Source organism: Penaeus monodon, chromosome 3 (assembly GCF_015228065.2).
Source record: "Penaeus monodon isolate SGIC_2016 chromosome 3, NSTDA_Pmon_1, whole genome shotgun sequence".
Lineage (NCBI taxonomy): Eukaryota > Metazoa > Arthropoda > Malacostraca > Decapoda > Penaeidae > Penaeus > Penaeus monodon.
In genome coordinates this window covers 28,051,375-28,071,374 of record NC_051388.1, presented here as the reverse complement: position 1 = coordinate 28,071,374, position 20,000 = coordinate 28,051,375, and the positions used below count along the sequence as shown (strand labels likewise).

The 20,000-nt window shown below is 35.9% G+C and overlaps 1 protein-coding gene across 1 annotated transcript in view; it reads right to left on the bottom strand.

The window, feature by feature from the left end:
* The window catches only part of LOC119593982 (nuclear factor NF-kappa-B p105 subunit-like), a 23,620-nt gene extending 3,915 nt beyond the window's left edge, over window positions 1-19,705 (bottom strand). Inside the window, exons 1-24 of the mRNA XM_037943008.1 lie at window positions 19,556-19,705; window positions 11,534-11,646; window positions 11,240-11,388; window positions 10,954-11,123; window positions 9,359-9,518; window positions 9,041-9,185; window positions 8,771-8,875; window positions 8,525-8,636; window positions 8,263-8,378; window positions 7,930-8,061; window positions 7,705-7,790; window positions 7,294-7,362; window positions 6,979-7,098; window positions 5,483-5,845; window positions 5,155-5,253; window positions 3,517-3,676; window positions 3,084-3,360; window positions 2,851-2,965; window positions 2,418-2,640; window positions 1,842-2,011; window positions 1,593-1,697; window positions 625-798; window positions 326-501; window positions 1-68 (exon numbers count right to left, since the gene is read on the bottom strand). The exon at window positions 1-68 is cut by the window's left edge and continues 95 nt beyond it. Of these exons, the coding sequence (XP_037798936.1) occupies window positions 1-68; window positions 326-501; window positions 625-798; window positions 1,593-1,697; window positions 1,842-2,011; window positions 2,418-2,640; window positions 2,851-2,965; window positions 3,084-3,360; window positions 3,517-3,676; window positions 5,155-5,253; window positions 5,483-5,845; window positions 6,979-7,098; window positions 7,294-7,362; window positions 7,705-7,790; window positions 7,930-8,061; window positions 8,263-8,378; window positions 8,525-8,636; window positions 8,771-8,875; window positions 9,041-9,185; window positions 9,359-9,518; window positions 10,954-11,123; window positions 11,240-11,388; window positions 11,534-11,646; window positions 19,556-19,572 (3,424 nt within the window). The 5' untranslated portion in view covers window positions 19,573-19,705. The remainder of the gene's footprint in view (window positions 69-325; window positions 502-624; window positions 799-1,592; window positions 1,698-1,841; window positions 2,012-2,417; window positions 2,641-2,850; window positions 2,966-3,083; window positions 3,361-3,516; window positions 3,677-5,154; window positions 5,254-5,482; window positions 5,846-6,978; window positions 7,099-7,293; window positions 7,363-7,704; window positions 7,791-7,929; window positions 8,062-8,262; window positions 8,379-8,524; window positions 8,637-8,770; window positions 8,876-9,040; window positions 9,186-9,358; window positions 9,519-10,953; window positions 11,124-11,239; window positions 11,389-11,533; window positions 11,647-19,555) is intronic.
* Window positions 19,706-20,000: the final 295 nt, after the last annotated feature.

The following is a 20,000-nucleotide window of genomic DNA, read 5'->3' as shown; positions in this document are numbered from 1 at the left end:
GGCGCCACGTATCTCCACTCAGGTGGCTGGCAAGTCGTTCTCGCACACGCTCACTCAGCTCACCCACACTGTGCCACCAATCAGAGAGGGGGAGAGAAAAGGATCAAAGGTTAGGGATCACTGTTCAAGCTAACTATTTGTCTATATGGGTGTGTGTATTAAGAAAAAAAAAAAAGAAAAAAAAAAAAAAAGAAATGGAAAACTGACACACTTAATAAAGCCTTAACTATGTCAATCACTCCAAATGAAAAATAAATTATAAACACATTCACAAGTTTTATGGATAAATCCAAAAGTTTCTTCCAACTCTAAAAGTAAGGATTACCTGTCCTCTTCTCCAGGGCCATCAGAATACTGTATGTCAGTTACTGAGATGTCAATGCCAGAGTCAAGGGCAGAATGTAGTGGGCCAGCTTTGGTTCCAACGACTTCTTCTTGTGCTTGAGCTCCTTGTTCTTCCTCCTCTTCCTGAATAGCTTCACCTCGAAGGATTGACAGGATCTAAACATGATAGCAGAGTTAGTGTCACCACAAAGATGGGAGGTACCTCTATTAAGGACAGAAATCAAAGCTATAAGCTTTTTTTTTTTTTTTTTTTTTTTATCATACATCAGGGACAAATACCTCTGCATCATTTCCAGCATAATCAAATGGCGTGTAACAATCTGGCTCTTCTTCTGAATCATCATCCTCTTCTTCCACTTTCCTGCTAGAGATTTCTTCCTCCTCCTCTTCATCCTCCTCTGATTCTGACAATTTTTTTCGCTTTTGTAGCATATTTTTGGCATTAGGATCAGCCTGCAAACACATGATATTATTACCAAAATGTACAGCTTATATTATAGCTAGTCGGCAGCTAACCCATGAACATGCACGTATACACACACTATCTACTATTCAAAGAAATGGCATGCACACGTGCACGCTCACGCACACGCACAAAACATGCATGCACATATGCAAACGCACGCATGCATGCACGCACACACACACACACACACACACAAATAGAATGAACATTACACATTCCTAGTAACATTTGGTTAATGACATTACAACAAAGATGACAATAATAATAATAATAAAAATAATATCACGATGAACAACAATAACAATCAAAATTTTTCAAGGAATGGAGTATGCAGCTGAGATCAGGCAAGCCTAGTAACTGACTTCTTGGTGACTAAATGCTTGTGAAGTGATTCATGTGTAAATAAAATTTATAAAAACAAAAACAGTGGACAATGCATGCCTCCACTATGTTCACATTATGCAAAAAATTATTAAAACAAACTGTAACAGAAATAAATCTAATCTTTAAAAAATATGCAAAGAGAGGAAAATAGTGCATTGGAAATAATAACAGTGAATATTCAAGGAACTGGTTACCTACTTTCTCCAAAAAGGTAATTTATATTTTTTTATGAATACCCACACAATTACAGCTAGTTATTTATATATTTGATTTACAATCTTTGTAGCAAATACATATGCCACACCCTGAATTTTATCATTTGAATTTCTAGAAAACAATGGCAATTTAATTCCTGTTGTTAATCAAATGAAACAAAATTTACATCAGTTCTACTCACATTATGTCTTAATAATATCTTGCACATTTCACTGTCTCTCTGTTGTGCAGCCAGATGGAGAGCTGTATTACCATCAAATAGTCCAGCTTCAATAGTTACACTTGTCTGGAAAACACATATTATATATCAAGCCTGTGAAAATAATTATCAACTACATAAAAACAGCCTAAAATCATTAATTTGATATAACAACTCCACTGTCAACATTCATAATATGCTGACATACTAATAGTTCTTGGTAATACATACATGATCAAGAAGATATCTGGCAATTTCATGATGACCATGCATGACAGCCAGATGCAATGGATTGGCTCCCCTTTTACGCTCACAATGATGAACTTGTGCTCCAGCATCAATAAGCATACGCACACTGTCTAGGTTTCCATTAATTACAGCCAAGTGTAGAGGGGTTTCACCTGTAAAACAGCATTGCATTTTAATCATAATAATAAACAATTCTTTCTGTACCTAACAAAACAATACATCTTTTATTTACATGGTTCAATTCTATTAAAAAGGTAATTAATATCAATATTTGCAAAAAGCTTACTCATATGACCATATAAAAAAAACTTAAATCTACATCAAACACTACTTTGTCTAAACAAGTAAATTCAAGCTGGACCAAGTTTCCTAATAAATGTGAATAAGCAAAAAATAAGTATTGTCAATTTATGTGAATATCTGGTGAAAAAAAAAAAAAAAAAAAAAAAAAAAAAAAAAGACTGGGAAAATATTAATCTCCACAGAAGTCTGACAGTTTTAACCTTAGTCCTGGGAATTCCAACAGGAAAAGAAACACATTTTAAGAAACACTCTTACCCTGATAATTGTATGCATTGATGGCCTGTGTTACTGCTGAGCGGACTCCATTTACAGGTCTCGTTAGGAGAGCTTCCAGACATTGAATACTTTGCATCTGGGCAGCACAGTGGACTGGTGTGTTTCCTTGGGCATCAACAATGCTTACATCACAGCCTGGCATAGCAACAAGCCTCCTCACCATAATGGTCTCATTGCCACGGACTGCCTGATGTAGTGCCGTCTAAAATACAATATATTTCAAAATTTGGCTAGAAAAATGGAATCTTATTATAATCAACATTAACTACAATATTTTTAAAAAGAAAACATGGACAAACAGTAAGGTATATCACTTCATCAATATAAAAAAAATGCAATGATACATATATATATTATGTTATTCTTACAATCTGACTCTAACAGAACCAGTCAAACTTTATCTAATGCATACCTCTCTTGCAAAGTTCTGAGCATTTAACAAATCCTGCGGCCTGATCTTCTCACAAGCCTTGAGGATTTTGTTGAAAGCTTCTATATTTTTGTTGCTTACAGCAGTATGTAGAGCACTGTTGAAGGAACAATCATTGTATCAAACGGGTAAGAATCTATAAGATGTTATAAAATGAGGAAATTACAAAATTAATTAGACTTCTACTATCAACACCATACAGAGTTTGGACTTACGTATCTCCTTGATTGTTCTGTACTGCCAAGAGATAACGATGTGTTGCTAAAAGTAAGGAAATGTCACCAGTTGCAGCATAAGCTTGCAGACACTCTGCAGCACTTATTGCCACCTTGAATGCCACATCTACACTCTGAGTGGGATTCTGATCCACTTGGGTTTGAGGGTTCCTGTTGCCTCGGCTATCATCTACTTGAACATTGGAGATCATTTTTGTAAGTTCATCCACATCCTGTCCTGAGCTAACTGGCTGATCCTTCTGTTTCTTCTTTGAATCTGAAAGGTGTACAGTACATGTAATTAACACCTTCATATCCAAAACTTTATAACTATCTTCCTTTTCAGTCCCTATGTAGAATATGATTTTTTTTAGTATCATTAAGTATACAGTAAAATAGAACTTAGCAGATACTTGATAAAATCATTACTTACCCATTTTCCCTCCATAGTCAGCTTTAATGTCATTATTGCCTATCAAGCCAGATTCAAAGGCTAACTGATCATCAGCAACTTCTAACATATCCATCAGGCTGGCATCAGGACCCAGACCACCAACAATATTGAAGCAGCTAGGCAGGTCAAACTCTGGTACCTTTAAAGGAATCAATCAAAGTCAATATTGTCCTATGTGAAAGTAAAATATCTTATGCAAATAAAAGTACATACTACATGCTAATTATCAAATTCAATGTGCATATTACCATACTGGCTTTTGTACTATATAGAAAAAAAACTTGCTACTCTTAAAATAAAAATACATGATCCATTATAATCACATTGTGCACATGAACTCTGTATACGAATGATGTTTCTGAATAAAAGAAAGCATGCTTTTAATTAAATAAATATCCATTACCTAAGGCTGATAATTTACTTCAAACAGTAGGTTCCAAAGAATTCTTTTATGCCGATACTATGAGTGCAAGGTTAACTTTACCATAAAAATGAAACTTTTGTTTGACTTTTTGGGTTTGTTCTGACTTGGTATGAGTTACATTGTCATTAAAAATATGATACATACTACACAGCAATGAATAATCACTCATACTCTCCACACCACCTGATAATAAAACACTAGTTAACCCATTGCATCCAGATGCATCGCTGCCATCACATGACCCACAATACCACCATTAGGCTTACTTGAACATTTGCGTGCAGTGACAAGACTCTATGACTTCCCTTTGCAATGTGATTTTCTGTTTTTTCTGCATATGCATTTTTAGCTTTTTTGCCAAGGGACCGTGTAATCCAAGTCTAGGAGCTGAGCTAAGTGACACCAGGCATCTCCAATCAGGTGGCTGGCATTTGGTTTGTCATTTGATTTGCTTAATCCAGATGGCAATAGACTTAATTTCCTTGCACGACTCCATATCATTTCTCTAAGTAGTCCAGCAGTCTATGTAACTCATTCCAAGAATAAGAAGTAAATTTTCTTTATTTCTTTCTTTCTTTCAATATCTAGTTTTCTTAATACAACCTGTGCCACCAGTCAAGGCAGCCAGGAATTGGATCCTGAGTATGGATATAGTGTCCTCCCTAGAACTGGCACTCTTCCAGTCATGGCTCATGGACAGTACATTACACACTTGTTTATCGATGGAAATAATGCAAAAGCTCTTATTAATCTAATCACTCTCTAAGATGTGTATTCATGGTGAGTCATTCCCATCATCCTGGCTTTCAGCCGAAATGCTCACAACGGGAAGTTTGCATCAGCCCTGCCCACAGCCAGATTCTCCCATGACAGCATGTTCCTATCACCCGCTATTCAAGCCAAATTTTTTCATGATGTGACGGCATCCAGATCGTAGGGGTTAACTAATTATGAGCAAAGCCGTATTTCATCAGAAGTACTAAACAAGACCAAATTATAATCAATCACTCATCCAGACACTTTAGTTATTAAAAATAAAGACACTAGGAAATCATATCTTCTGCATGCAGTGAGCACATGTACTTTTGTTAAGTTATGTTTAAGCTACAACAAGTGGCATTTGTATTCAAATAAATGCACACAGAAAAGATTGAGGAACGCCTTACTCCTTGCAGTACAGACATTATACTTACATTATTCTGTGGCTGTAGTGTTTGTGGTTGCATTGGCTGCTGCTGAAGTTGAATATTGTTTGGCTGCTGTGTTAACCAATTATCTACAGCACCTTGTATCTATAAAAGAAAGATAAAGGAAACAATAAATAGAGAGAGGAACATCAAGGAAAGATTTAACTACAGAATTTGAGAGAAACTGCATAAAAGAAGTGAAGGAAAGGTTCCTGAAAGGAAATATCTTACTTGGCCTTTACATTAATGAAACATATAGCACAAATACACACAAGTTATCTTTATCCTCTACTGACTAAAAGCTAAATAATAAAAAACGGCAATATAATCATACCACTTGTGAACCCATCTGTTGCGTCTTGGGGAACTGCTGCATCTGTTGCTGCTGAAATTGCTGTTGCTGTTGCTGTTGTTGTTGCTGCTGCTGTAGCTGTTGCTGTTGTTGAGGCTGTTGCAGATACTGATTTAAAATCTGTGTTCCATTATCCTGATATGATGGAGAAGGTACCATCATGACTGGAGATGGAGACTGAATGTACTGTGGTGACTGGGACTGTGAATATTGTTGTGACATATTTCCTCCTCCAAAATTGCCGGAGCCCTGGTACTGAGACTGTGGTGAGCCAACAGAGTGCTCACCTGGAGACATCACACTGTACTGGGGGGAGTTAGGCACTGGGTGGCCAGGTGAAGGAACCTGCAATTAACATGTATAAATCAACATTCCTTAAGATAAAAGTAATTATAAATCTAATATTCATGTGCACTTGTATTTATGTTATGAGGCTGGTATTTAGTGATAAATTTAGAGAATAAACCAATAATTCTAAATCATGCTATGGGATCTTGTCATCTTACTAAATTCCTTTATGTTCCTCTTCTTTGCACCTGGGACTATGACTAATGACAATTCACTATTTGCCAATTTCACTCGTTGCAGTAGTAGAAAGGGCAATTATGACAAAAAGGTACTACACAAAATTTGCTAAACCTTGCCATTTTCAATAACCCAATTATCATCTTCTTGATTTCATTAAATCTGATACTAGAAGATGGAAAATATACAATTAATTTGTGGTCTACTGCAATCGTGTACAAAGTTTTATTCTTTTCTTGACTGTTCAAAATTAGCAAAACTTCCAGTTAGGTATTTTCAGGCTTTCTTCATGTCAGAATTTTTTTTTTTTTTTTTTTTCTTTTGAGCACTGGTAGCAAATTTTCTAGAGTGCAAAGAAATGGACTGAAGGTTCATGTACATCCAACATTTTCTTTGCAAAAAACAAAATGCATTTCTTGATCAAATGTTTTGAAAGAAAATACCAGATAAATATCAACAAAAGAGATATGATCATACTTTATTATCTTCTCTAATCTTTTAAAAAAAAAGGAGGGATAATCACACATGCACATCAATATGCCTTATTCTAAGATTTTACAAGTGATTGTAGTAACATGCAACTAAATAATATCCTTCCTAACTAAATCCAAAGCTCTGGTAAAATACATGAACACTTCACACTTAACTGGTCCTACAATTTACTAACACATATCCAAAATACTCAAATTTCATTTATAATATTCCACTTTCATGCGTGCCTTTTCTACAATGTCCCAATACACTCTTTTCATCCAACCAACTAACCAAAAAACAAATATCAAATCAAACAAAACATCTATACTATGAAGCAATGTTGTCTTTAATCTTTTTATGAATTTCTTTTATCCTATCACAGTAATTTTATGGTGAAATAAAACATGCCATTCACCTTTATTTCAAAATAACAACCAATTTTCCTACCATAACTTATTATATGAAGACGGATAAAATACCTGAAGAAGGCTGTTATTGATGGTGGTAAACTCAGTGTTAGGGGTCCCTACAGAGCCTGGATGGATGGGAGAATAAAGCTCATGGGTGCTGGAGTCAGAGGGATGTCCAGGTGAGGGAACCTGAAACCACAAAGGAAAACCAGATTAAAACTATACTTTCTCTAGAGATCACATATTACCACTGATAAAATTGAGTTGAAATCATCAAAAAGGCAAAGTAAAACTAACAGATGACTATAAACAACTTAACTACAAAACTATTAAATAATAAAATCCAAGAATTATTACACAATTATCTCAGACGAGATGACTTACAGTGTGCTGCGGTGATTGGTTTGACAACTCTAAAGTGTATGGTGAGAGCCCATTACTGTTTGGGAAAATCTGAAACTGGATGAAAAGGGATATAAGTACACTACTCATTTTAAGCTTTAAAAATAAAACAAAAACACAGCACATAATATATAATACTAAGAGTAATTCATAATATTCATAATAACAGTAATAATTATTGCTGTTGAGACTATTAAATGGTAACAGTGTTATCAATAAAATCAAGTATTATTAATATCAATTATAATATTCCATCACAATCTTAAAACATTAGTAAAGAATACAATATGAATTACACAAACTGCATGAAGTCTATTGAATTAGACTAAAACTGTTAACAAACAGGAATATATGAACTTGAAATACAAATATATACATGCCCAGAACAGTAACTGAAACAGAACAATCCTTACCTCCCACCAACAGCTCCAAGATATCAGGTGTTGGCATTGAGTCTTCCTGACCACGAGGATTTCTCACTGTGGGACAGGTTTCACACTGGTTAAAGCACATACTAATACAAAAAACACATACATAAGGCAGTAATGATATAAGATTAAAACAAAATACTGCATTTTTTTTTACAACATATTATTGATATATTTTTTCTATACTTACTGTTGTAACTCAGATCTATAGCTTCACTTGCATAATTGTTGAAATTTGCTGGTCTCTTTGCAGGGGGGAAACTTGGATGTCTCTTTCCCTCTTCTTGTGCATTTTCAATTAGCATTCTTCTGCGTTTCAAGGCTGTGGTAATAGAAAACTCCATAATGCACCAATAACAATAAATAAGTCTAGAAATCAAGATAGTTGATTTAGTCAGTTAAATATTTTAATAAATATCAATTACTTTATCAAGGCAGCGGCAAATATATGAAAACAAACAATGATTACAAAGCTGTTGTTCTAATCAGCTATCATCTCTACATTCTAACATTAAACACTTACTGTCAGGCATGAATGTGAAGTCCAGTGGTTCACTTGTGTCTCTGTCTGTTGGTCTTTCAAGCTGTACTTTCACACGTACTGCAGTACTAAGGTTTGTGTATCTATATCTAGGGGTTCTGAAAGAGAAATAAGTCTTGATAATTGCAAGAAACAACTAGTCCTCATCAAATATTCTTACTCACAAAAGAGATTACATAAATCAATGCTTTCCAAAATTTGTTTGGAATGAAAATATGATAGTAGTAAAGTCCAAGGTTCTTACTTGAAAACAATGGCATACTGATGGTGGACATCTGCATCAGTGAAGTCACCATACCCTGACCATACCTCCCGATCATTCTCATCCAACTCAAAAAATTTAATCTGCACATTATCTAGAATCAAACAAAAATAATAGTGTTAAGTGATATCATAGAGCATAAATAAATTGGTAAAATCAAAAGGTCTTCACTTTTTTGGTTTATCTGTCTCTAATTTGGCACCAATAAAGAGATAACCAGTTACTTACTTCTCCTAACTTTTTCGACCAGCAACCAAATTTCTGTTCCTCCTGTGCATGGTGCTGAACATGCTGACATTCGTACAATCTTTAGCTCTCCAGTTGTGGCATTCTCTACAGGAAATTAAAAGAAATCTTCAGATAAATGATTTCAATTACTAAAATTAATAAACCATATTCATAATCCACATTTACTCCATCAAAATGACAAGATTTAAAACAGCAATTCATGAATAAGGTAAATTCATAAATCAAATAATTTAGTTGAAATATACATACTTAGGTTATACACAATATCAGAATCAACTGGTAATGTAACAGGACGATAACTCTCAATCTTCTTGTCATACTGAAAAGCCTGGAATCTCAAGACCACTTTGTTAAGGTCCATGTTCTTTGCCTCTTCTTCAGCTTCTTCTTCCATCTGAAAACATAACATTGCAGAATATTATGAACACTACAAACAAATACGTATACAAAGCATAAGAAGGATGCTTTGCTCCAAACAGAAGACAGGATATGCAATGGTTATTAAATAAACCAATCATTTTATCATTCCAAAATAAACAGCATGGCAATAGATGCTGAATTCTTTACCCTCTTGTTATCAGATTGTGTGATGCTCCTCCTAATGTCTTCATATGAGAGATGTGGCTTGCGAAGTCTTGCATGGGTTATCAACTCTTCTTTTTTCCTTTGGAGAATAATATCTTTCGTGTCCCTCTTTGCAATGTGAATGATTCCAAGGTTTTGGAAACTGTAAGAAGATATCCATATTATCAAATTATTTCTATGCAGCCTATACTTAAAAAGACAAAACTTGTGATTATCAAAATAAACACATCCTAGTGATAAAAGATTTTGAAAAATTATCCTGATGAATTGTGTGGCTAACACTGCGCATTTACTAATTCACATGAACTTTCAAGTACAGTTTTTTCTTTTGTATTTCATATTCAATTACTGCCGTCAACTGTATGTTTATTTATGCTAGCAAGTGTTTGACCAGTATCAAGAGGATTAACAAAAATCCTTACACATTTGTAATTCAAAGCAGTGCTAATTCAAAAAAAAGGAAATGGTTCCTTTCAGAAGTAGACTACAGAAAAACTAGAGTAATGACCATTAAGAACAATTATAAACAAGAAAAAATATTTGATTAAATTAAAGGTAGTTGCTTTTCAAGGCCCACAAATTATGCATGATTTATGTGCAGTGATTTCATGGCCTCTTCACTTCACACTTCAGTGAATGCAAACAAACTTCTACCATGTATGAATTAGCAAGACAGAGCTTGTAAACCTCTCCTGCAATTTCAGAGAGAGAGAGAGAGAGAGAAAGAGAAAGAGAAAGAGAAAGAGAAAGAGAAAGAGAGAAAGAGAAAGAGAAAGAGAGAGAAAGAGAAGAGAAGAGAAGGGGAGAGAGAAGGAGAGAGAGACGAGAGAGAGAGAGGAGAGAGAGAGAAGAGAGAGAGAAGAGAGGAGAGAGGAAGGAGAGAGAGAGAGAGAGAGAAGAGAGAGAGAGAAGAGAAAGAGAAGAGAAGAGAGAGAGAGAGGAGAGGAGAGGAGGAGAGAGAGAGAGAGGAGGAGAGAGAGAGAGAGAGAGAGAGAGAGGAGAGGAGAGAGAGAGAGAGAGGAGAAGAGAGAAGAGTGGTAGTAGTGAGTGGAGAGAGAGTGAGTGAGAGTAGGTAGTAGGAGGAGTAGTGATGAGGGAGAGTTAGGATGAGAGATGAGTGGAGTGATGTAGTAGTGAGAGTGAGGAGGAGTGAGGATGAGTGATGAGTGAGTGAGTGAGTGAGTGAGTGATGAGGATGAGTGAGAGTGAGTGAGTGAGGGAGTGAGGTGAGTGATGAGGAGTGAGGAGTGAGTGAGAGTGGTGAGTGAGGAGTGTTTGATGATGAGTAGTTGATGTAGTGAGTGAGTAGTGGAGTGTTGAGTGGAGTGTGTGTAGTGTGAGTGTGATGAGATGAGTGTGTGTGTGTGTGTTGTGGTGGTGGTGTGTGAGTGTGTGTGTGTGAGTGTGTGTGGTGTGTGAGTGTGAGTGTGAGTGTGAGTGGTGAGTGTGAGTGGTGAGTGTGTGTGTGTGTGTGAGTGTGTGTGTGTGTGTGTGTGTGTGTGTGTGTGTGTGTGTGTGTGTGTGTGTGTGTGTGTGTGTGTGTGTGTGTCTGCAAATCAATGGAATAAATTACTTACACAGCAGTGTAGTCAACTTTTTCATCGACAACAACCTCACAGATACCCGTCTCCTTGCAACACTGCTTTCCTGACAGTTCATGAACATGCCGTTTTCTCTGATTTATATTGTCTTCTGCTGTATAGAGCATCAGACGAATTACAGCTGGTCCATGATTCCATTTTGCAAGCTGGAATACGTGATAGTGTATTAGAAGCCACTTAATATTGATTTCGTATATACTTTCCAACACTGTTGATGAGTGGTATATTCTTAAAACTAAAAACAATTCGGTCATAGCCTTACCTTTACTGTAGGAAATACAGCTTTATTTTTGTCTGATCGATCCGCTTTTAGCTGACCATGAGTGCCCACCATCTCACTCTTGTAGCGGAATCGGAATTTAGACTGTGGCTGCTCCAGTATTTGAATGAATGCCCCATCGTGGTGAACAGCTATGGATATATAAAGCTCCTTTTATTCTGAGTGCTTCAAAAAAAAAAATCATTTATATCTGAAATATAATTAAAATGAAAAACAATAAAAATCATGACTATCCAAATGAACACCGCCAAGATAAAATTCAAACTAATATCTAACCTTCATATGGGCGATTGTAGGCAGTCACTACTGTTGGTGGAGACGGTACTCCTGCTGAGTGGTCTGAGTACGGAGAAGCAGACTCTCCACTGTATGGGGAACTCATCCCACCTCTGTCACATAAAAAAAGGAAAAAAAAAAAAAATTTATGAGAAACTAAAATCAAGAAATAGTAGTTATATTGCAAATGTGATGTGCTTAATAATATGATATATAATGATAGTAATACAATAAAATTAATACTATAAATTATTTGTATCAAGCATAAATTATCCTCCTGGTTCTGCATTATTAATTTGCTTTTGATCACAAAACAATGGTACCATCATATCCTCTTCCTGGTGCCAGAAAATCAATTTCGAATTTTCAGTCCTCAAAGTCAAGATCTTACATTCTTCCATTTTTTCTTCTAGGTATCATTTTCATTCCTGACTTAACTGGGGGTTTTTAGTGAACACCATTCATGTACTGTTTTTTACTGTTGCCTAGTACGTGACATACATTTACCATTTTTCTCTTTCATCTCAACTCACCAGAGCTTCATGCAGGTGTAAAAGAATGTCTTTAATTTGATTTTAAAAAAAATAACAACCTGCCACTTGAAACTAGTGATGTATTAGTCTGTGGCTTCCAACTGGATTTTATCTGTACTTTTTATTTTACCTACAACCATATTTTCTTTATGATTTCACCCTTTAGGAAAGACATATATGCTGATTTTCAGTAGCACAAGAGTATTCATGAATACTAAGTCTCAGACAAAAATGAGGATTATGGCTTAACTCTAGTGACACTGAATCATGATCAATTAATTTTGGTGAGCATAAACTACATTGCCTTTTCTCAATTATGCTTAAATCCTTAGTGATTATGATCTCTATGAAAATCACCCGTCAATTAGATTAATATCACAAACAGAATAACTAGTATGATAGATATCCCCTTAAATTTATATGACAAAAAAGTAAATTAACAGCTTTTGGAAATAATCTACTTGTGTACCCCAACAAAACAGTAAAATAATCGTGTGCATGATTTTCACATCCTTAGCCACTGATGCAATTTTAATACTTCAATTTTGAGGCAACATACGCCTTAACACAAACTCAGTATTCCACTTCACACCTTGTGCACATGCAAATAAGGAGTCTCTGGTCACCTTCACGTCTCACCCATGCCAATCTCTGCTCAAAATTTACACACCTGTTGATATGCTGTGACATTTGGTTCTGGCAGTTCACTATATGCTCTTTCTTTAGTACCAACTTTTCTTTTCAGTGCGACAATCTCACTTGTATTACTCTTTTGCGTTTCACAGAATATCTATCGATACACTAAGGGATATGTAATTCTCTGCTGCCCTGTGGAAGGTGTCTTTGATAAGAATAGAAGCACAGGTCGGGAAGTCACAACGATATCACGTCAAGTAAACTCCAGCATGCATCTTCTCTATATCCTTAGAAATTTTCGGGGAATGCAACCAGCTGTATATACGTGTTAGTTCACAGCGAGGGCGTGCAAGTGCAGTGTTGTGTGGCAACGTCAATCAGCACTTGCTCACTCCTCCCGGACTGGGGCGGCCTTGAAAGCTTCAGTCCCCAAACACACGCTTACACTCAAGCTCTGCATTGCCTGTAGAATTTCTAGCCCTTTGCGGCCCCGAACTCTTACCGAAACTTGTGTTCTCCAGCCCTGACAGTGTGAAAATCCCCCCGAGTGAGGACAACCCTTCAGCGTCCTCCCACTTCAGCGCCTGGGAAATCCCCAACTCCAGTTCCAATAATATTTTCTGAGTTGCGGGCGGGTTCTTCAGAAATTATCTATTTGGTAATTAATCACGGCTTCGATATCACTCTGAAATAACTTTTATGTATGTATGTGGTAGCACTTTCTATCATATACATTAGATAAAGCAGACGCAGTAGGAAAACTCTGCTTCCTGCATGCCACGGGTATACATTAATTCATCACACAACACAAAAGTTTCCATGCTAGATAGAAAAAAAAAACACTTACATAAAATAATTATCGCAATACATATTTCCGTCCTAAACGCAAAGTGTTACTCATAGGACCTCTCCCTGTACTCTAAAGGTTGCGAGAAGCGAATGGCGATTTTATAGAAGCGTTGAGAGCTCTCGCCCTTTCGGGTAATCCCCAAATGGTCAGCCCCGAAGACAACGTCTCAGGCTGCTTCTTCGGACAGCGATTCACCCAACAGGATATGGAGGGAATTTTTCATACAGGGGATCCTTCGCTAGTACGGGCTTAGGTATTTCATCCCGTGCCTTTCCTCGCACAATAGGCATGGGCATCGAGTATTGTTTCCTGGCTTTGTGTTCGGGTACATATTCGGCAATGTTTAGGATATAGTAACTATTGTTCATTACAAAATGAAAGGTTTTAGTCAATAGGGTCATTGAATGACATTCTTGTATGATTTTCTGTTCATCAGTGCACGTATGTCTAAATCTTCATAGCAATGTTCCTTTTATTTATCTTACCTATTTGTTTTATGACACGCTTACTGGAAATTTACGTTCATGTTGGCAATAAGGCTGAAATTAACTTTTCCGTCAACATTTGTGTATCAAGACACTCCTTGCGCAGAAGTTGACGTGCATACGCAACTCACATGGTTCATTGCACTGCAGGTTCTCGCAGCGAATAATGTGTGAGTACCACAGATGCCTCGGACTTGTAAATGAACTCACGGAGAAAAGTGGCAAATCCACAACAATTAAGCACAGTTGATTCTCGAGGAACAGGTGTCAAAGCTTTCTCTGGCTTTGGAAGTTCTCAGAAAACAACCCAGACAAATTTTCTAAGAATTGCAGGTTCTTCCAGATGAAGATTAGACTTGGGCCCTTCAGCCTTACACTAGCAAAGGTACAAGACAGGCTCAAAGCCAAGAGTATTGAATATTAATAAATTATATAGAATAAGTATTTTAACGTAAACACATGTGTATTGATATAGTGTAAAACGTCTGTAATATATAAAATTTCATTTAAAAAATAACTACCCTTGGTTAAGCTCCCTTTTACCGGAGGCTCAATTACAGTACACTACGGCTGTAAATTCTTACATTACTTTTTTTCCTTTTTCATGAATTATCTTTGTTTCCATTTCGCTCAGATTCTATAATAAAAATCAATATTTACTGCGTAAGTAATGTGCTAAAATATATTTGTAATTAAACGCATTTTTAAAAATTCCTACAGTACATTGATTAGGTATCTTCAACCAGAAATTTTTGACCGGCAAAGGTAATGCGTTTTATCTGATATTTCCGGAAATACGAGCGGCAACACCAGCATACATACATACATACATACATACATACATACATACATACATACATACATACATACATACATGCATACATACATACATACATACAATATATATGTGTGTGTGTGTGTGTGTGTGTATGTGTGTATGTGTGTATGTGTGTGTGTATGTGTGTGTGTGTGTGTGTGTGTGTGTGTGTGTGTGTGTGTGTGTGTGTGTGTGTGTGTGTGTGTGTGTGTGTGTATATATATATATATATATATATATATATATATATATATATATATATATATATATATATATATGCAACTTTGTCGTTAAAGGAAGAGCATACATCACTAGATACCGCATTTCCTTTAAACATCTTTCAACCGTATTGTGAGTTTTCTAAATCGTAAAAAAAACCTCGCATATTTCATCTGGTTTTCGGATGTAAATTCCTACTTGGTAACTCTGTTGTATATTGTTCAAGGTTCTCAGTTTTTTCTTACTTATTTCTTCCTTTTTTAGAATCCAATGACGTCACAAAGAGCACTTCTGAATATATTCAGATATGGAAGGAATTACTACTATTAATATTAGGTTGTCTAAACTGTCTAATAGTTTTATGTATTAATTTCTTTGTCAAAAAAGGAAATGCTGAAATAGTACTTGTATATTACTGTAGTAACGTTACTTGTATAGTAAAATATAATCAGTCTGATAGGAATGTTGTCAAGAACTAAGATAATGGCTAAATCTTGCGTTGTTCATTTTACCAGTCTTGTAGTTACAGCAGCTGAGAAAAAATCGCCAATAATCGTATCAATTTTAACTATTAAACTGAAAATAACTAATAAAATGGTATTAATGAACACCTGTAATAGCTTATGTAATGGTAGCGCAGTTATATTCCTCGTGCAAGGGCCAGTAGATTTATAAAGTATATGTGGTATTAGTAGCCAGTAGCAGAAACAGTTATAGCATAGTAATAATGATAAAAAGGAATATAAATACGGAAGTAACAATAAAAAAAACTAATGATAAGGATAATTGTGATAGTAATTGCTTATGTTACTGGCAACTAAAATCATTTATCATCTTCCCTGTTAGTCATCAATTAAGCTCTAAAGGATTCAGTTCACCTTACTATCGATACCTTAACCCCTACCTCGGAAGTGAAAAAAAGAAAGGTAGTATTACGCATACGGGTGTCCATACATAAAAATACAAAATACAGTAATGCTAATGATAATGACACTAATATAATTACTAACATTAGTCTCATAATTGCCGTCTTCAGTAATGTTATCATTAATCATAATGGCAATAGTAATAGAGGTCTCACTGTTTTCATTATATTTATCATTATTCATATAATTTTTTAATTAAAATCATTGTTACTATCACTCTCATTATCATCATTATGATTGTTGTTTTTGTACACTATTAATGATAATAATAATGAAGATAATTATAACAATATTATTATTACTATTGTTAATATCATTATCATCATTATTATCATTATTATTATTATCATTACCATTATTATTTATTATTATTATCATTACCATTATTATTTATTATTATTGTCATTGTTATTGTTATTATCATCATTATCATTATTACTATTGTTAATATCATCATCTATATCATCATCATTTATCACTCCTATTACTACTATAATCATAGTGTTGTTGTTATCATCATCATTATCATCATCTCATCATTATCATTGTTATTTTAATTACCATTATTGTTATTGTTATTATTATTATCACTGGTAGTAATCTAATGGTAGTAATATTCGTAGTTATCATTATTATTATTCGTTATATAATCATTTTTATCATTGCCGTTATCATCATACATCATCACCATTAATTTTATTATTATTATTGGTATTAGTTATAGTATTGTTGTTACCACTATCATTATGATTATCTTTAATGTTATTATTATCATCATCATTAGTTATTGTTGTTGTTGTTATTGTTTATTATTATTATTATTATTATTATTATTATTATTATTATTATTATTATTTTATGGCCATTATCATTATTGTTACCATTATTTTTTTGTTATTGTTATTGTTACTATTATTACCATTATCATCATTATTATCATTATCATGTCTCTACTGACATTAATACCAATAGTAGTAGCAGCAGAAGTATTTCTCCTATCATAATTATCTTCATATTTTGATAGTCATCATCACATATTATTAATGCTGATGATAATGATAATCGTATTAATATTTAATACATATTATTACTATAATCATAATCTCGCTGCTTTAACGATCATTTTAGCGTTTTTCTGATGCTTTTGACGTACAACAAAACAAAAAAAAGTTCGAGCACCAATGACACGCAATAGTATAATCTTGCTCAAAATCTTACAAGGAAATCTTGGATGGCAGCCAAAAGTTAATCTTGCGCGGCGATACAACACAATCTCCGTTATTTACGGGTTATTTGTGAATCAGCAATATGCCATGCTGGTGCTTAGGAACAGTCAAATTCGCATGGCGCAGCTGGTATTAGACTGGTCGACGCGGTGCAATAACCGATTCGCACAAGGGAAAAAACAAATGACGTCGAAACACTGTACCTGCGTCTTCCGCCAGTTTAGGTGAAAGTTGCAAGCGGAGGTACAATTGAGTGATATAACTTGGTACCCAGAATGTAAAAGCTATAGGCTGACATCATTTTTTAAAGATGAGCTTATCATATAGTGGTAAGGCCGGAATATAATTAATGGATAGCAAAATCTCTAGTCATAACAGTTTAGCCATTCGAGTGTAGATAACTTAAGGATTCCATCAAACATAGTTTTCAAAACCGAGAATGAAGTTAGGTGCACCCCGTTCCGTCTCAGCTTTGGTGACAATGCTCATACTGACCTTCAAAATCCCGAATGACGCAATCAGAGCGAACCTCGTCGGCCTCTGATTATGGATGTGAATGGCATGTGGATTGGCAATGGTGTCCGTTTTATTTACTTTTTCTTTTCCTTTTATCTAGTCCGCAAGTCTTCAGAAAGAGGGATATGATGTGCACCATTGGCTCATCCACGTGTTTATGTTCTTATTTTAAAACAAAAAATCAAGTCGGACAAGTGCATTGATACATTGCAATGAATTTACCCGGAATATAATTTAGGATTCTAATATGAGTCTGCTAGTGGTGCAGTTGCAAGGGTTAAGTAACGATTATCACATATCTTTTCTTCACATGAGGCTTCTGACTGGAATAATGATGGTGATGATGAAAGTGATCATAATAATGGTGGTACTAATAGTAGTAGTAGTAATAATGATAATCATAATAATGATGAGAATGATAATAAACATGATAATGATGACAATAGTCATGTAGATGCAAAGCACGACTGGAGAGAAGCGCCTTCGTGTACAAATCCTCTCCATACAGACGATACTGACGTAATGACGTAACTGGAACCGGGGGAATTCCCTTCCGCGTGTGTGTGTGTGTGTGTGTGTGTGTGTGTGTGTGTGTGTGTGTGTGTGTGTGTGTGTGTGTGTGTGTGTGTGTGTGTGTGTGTGTGTGTGTGTGTGTGTGTGTATGTGTGTGTGTGTGTCGTTCTAAAGGGAAACTATTCTATTTTGGGCACACGGACGAAGTGTGACCTCTGCCCTTTGTCGAAGTGTGAAGACAACTGTGACGTCACGCTCGATCTTACTGAATCTGAACTTGCTTCCCCGATTTTAACGAGTCCTACTACTTTCATTCTAGTCCATTCTTACACAGATGACTGCTCGGGCAACGGTATTTTCTATGGTCACCGTTTCATATCCCGGATATATATTTAAACAAAGCATATGTAATAATAGGCGATTGAATTATAGGTAGAATAGGGATGAAGAGAGAAAGACAGAGAGAGGGAGAGAGAGAGAGAGAGAGAGAGAGAGAGAGAGAGAGAGAGAGAGAGAGAGAGAGAGAGAGAGAGAGAGAGAGAGTAGGGGAGCTCTAACTTTTTTTCAAATATAGATAAATAAAAATATCACAGTGCAACCCAGCTGAACCTACACCCAAATATGTCCACACTGACTAATGTGCGAGTAGGTCGAGACGTCTGGTGGCCTCTACTTCACATCCTGACATTTAACTTCCTTTGTGAACACTCTCGACCCCGTTAACTCTGTGCTATTCAGTCTCCCGCCATTTGCTAATATTCTGTTCACATACTTTGATTGAAACGAATACGCAGAAGTTAATGATAACGAGTGCAACGAAATCGTCGTTGGATCGCGAGTAGGAAAAGTTTTCATTAAATCCAGAGTAGATACACTCGGAATCACGGGGATTCCCCGACCCACTCTCGCACTACTCGCTACTTCAGGGGATTTTTTTCGTGATGTGTGTTGTAGCTGTGCAGTTCACAGCAGTTAAATATCCTACGATGAAAGTACCATAACATGGAGTATAGTAATTACCGACTAACGAGATAACACGAATTAGCTATACATTTACGGTGATGCGACAGGCTCCGCGGTAAGGTGTTTTTTTCCTCTAGATCCAAAATATAAATAAATAAAGAATCAGTCTTATGAGATGGTTTGGAGTAAATACATAAATGGTTCTGTCTTTTCTTTGAGAAAGGGCAATTAGTGAGCTGTTCTGAGTTTACGTCAGTGCTGACCCTTCTGTACCCGGAAGCTCAATGCCAAAGCTCCGGGATCCAAATTCAATTTGCGTAAGAAAGCACCGGACCTACCTGTCACCTCTCACCATGACCTGGTATTACAGCATAGGCTTCTCTCGTAAGCTGGCAATACCGGGAGCCGAGATCACAACCAAACGAGACCTAAGAGATCACTACGTCTTGCAGCGCTGACTCGATTTGTCGGGGAAGTCCACAGGGGGAATCCCCGACTGCCAGAAGAATAGTCATGCCACTCGAAGCCAGCGATAAAACGTGATAGAAAATAGTGCTTGCTGCTGAAATCACCTTGTCAACATGCAAATTAACAAATAACGACGAGGGTTAGTGACCGCCTTGTGGTACTCCAGTCTAGTGTTTAAGTATTACGATTTTATTAATTATTTTGTGCTTGTTGGCGACTGTCCCAGACACGCTCGCATGCACTCAACCTGGGGTAATTTTCAAACTTCCCAGATTACAAGGGTTCGCATCGGATGATCAGAAAGTAAACATACTA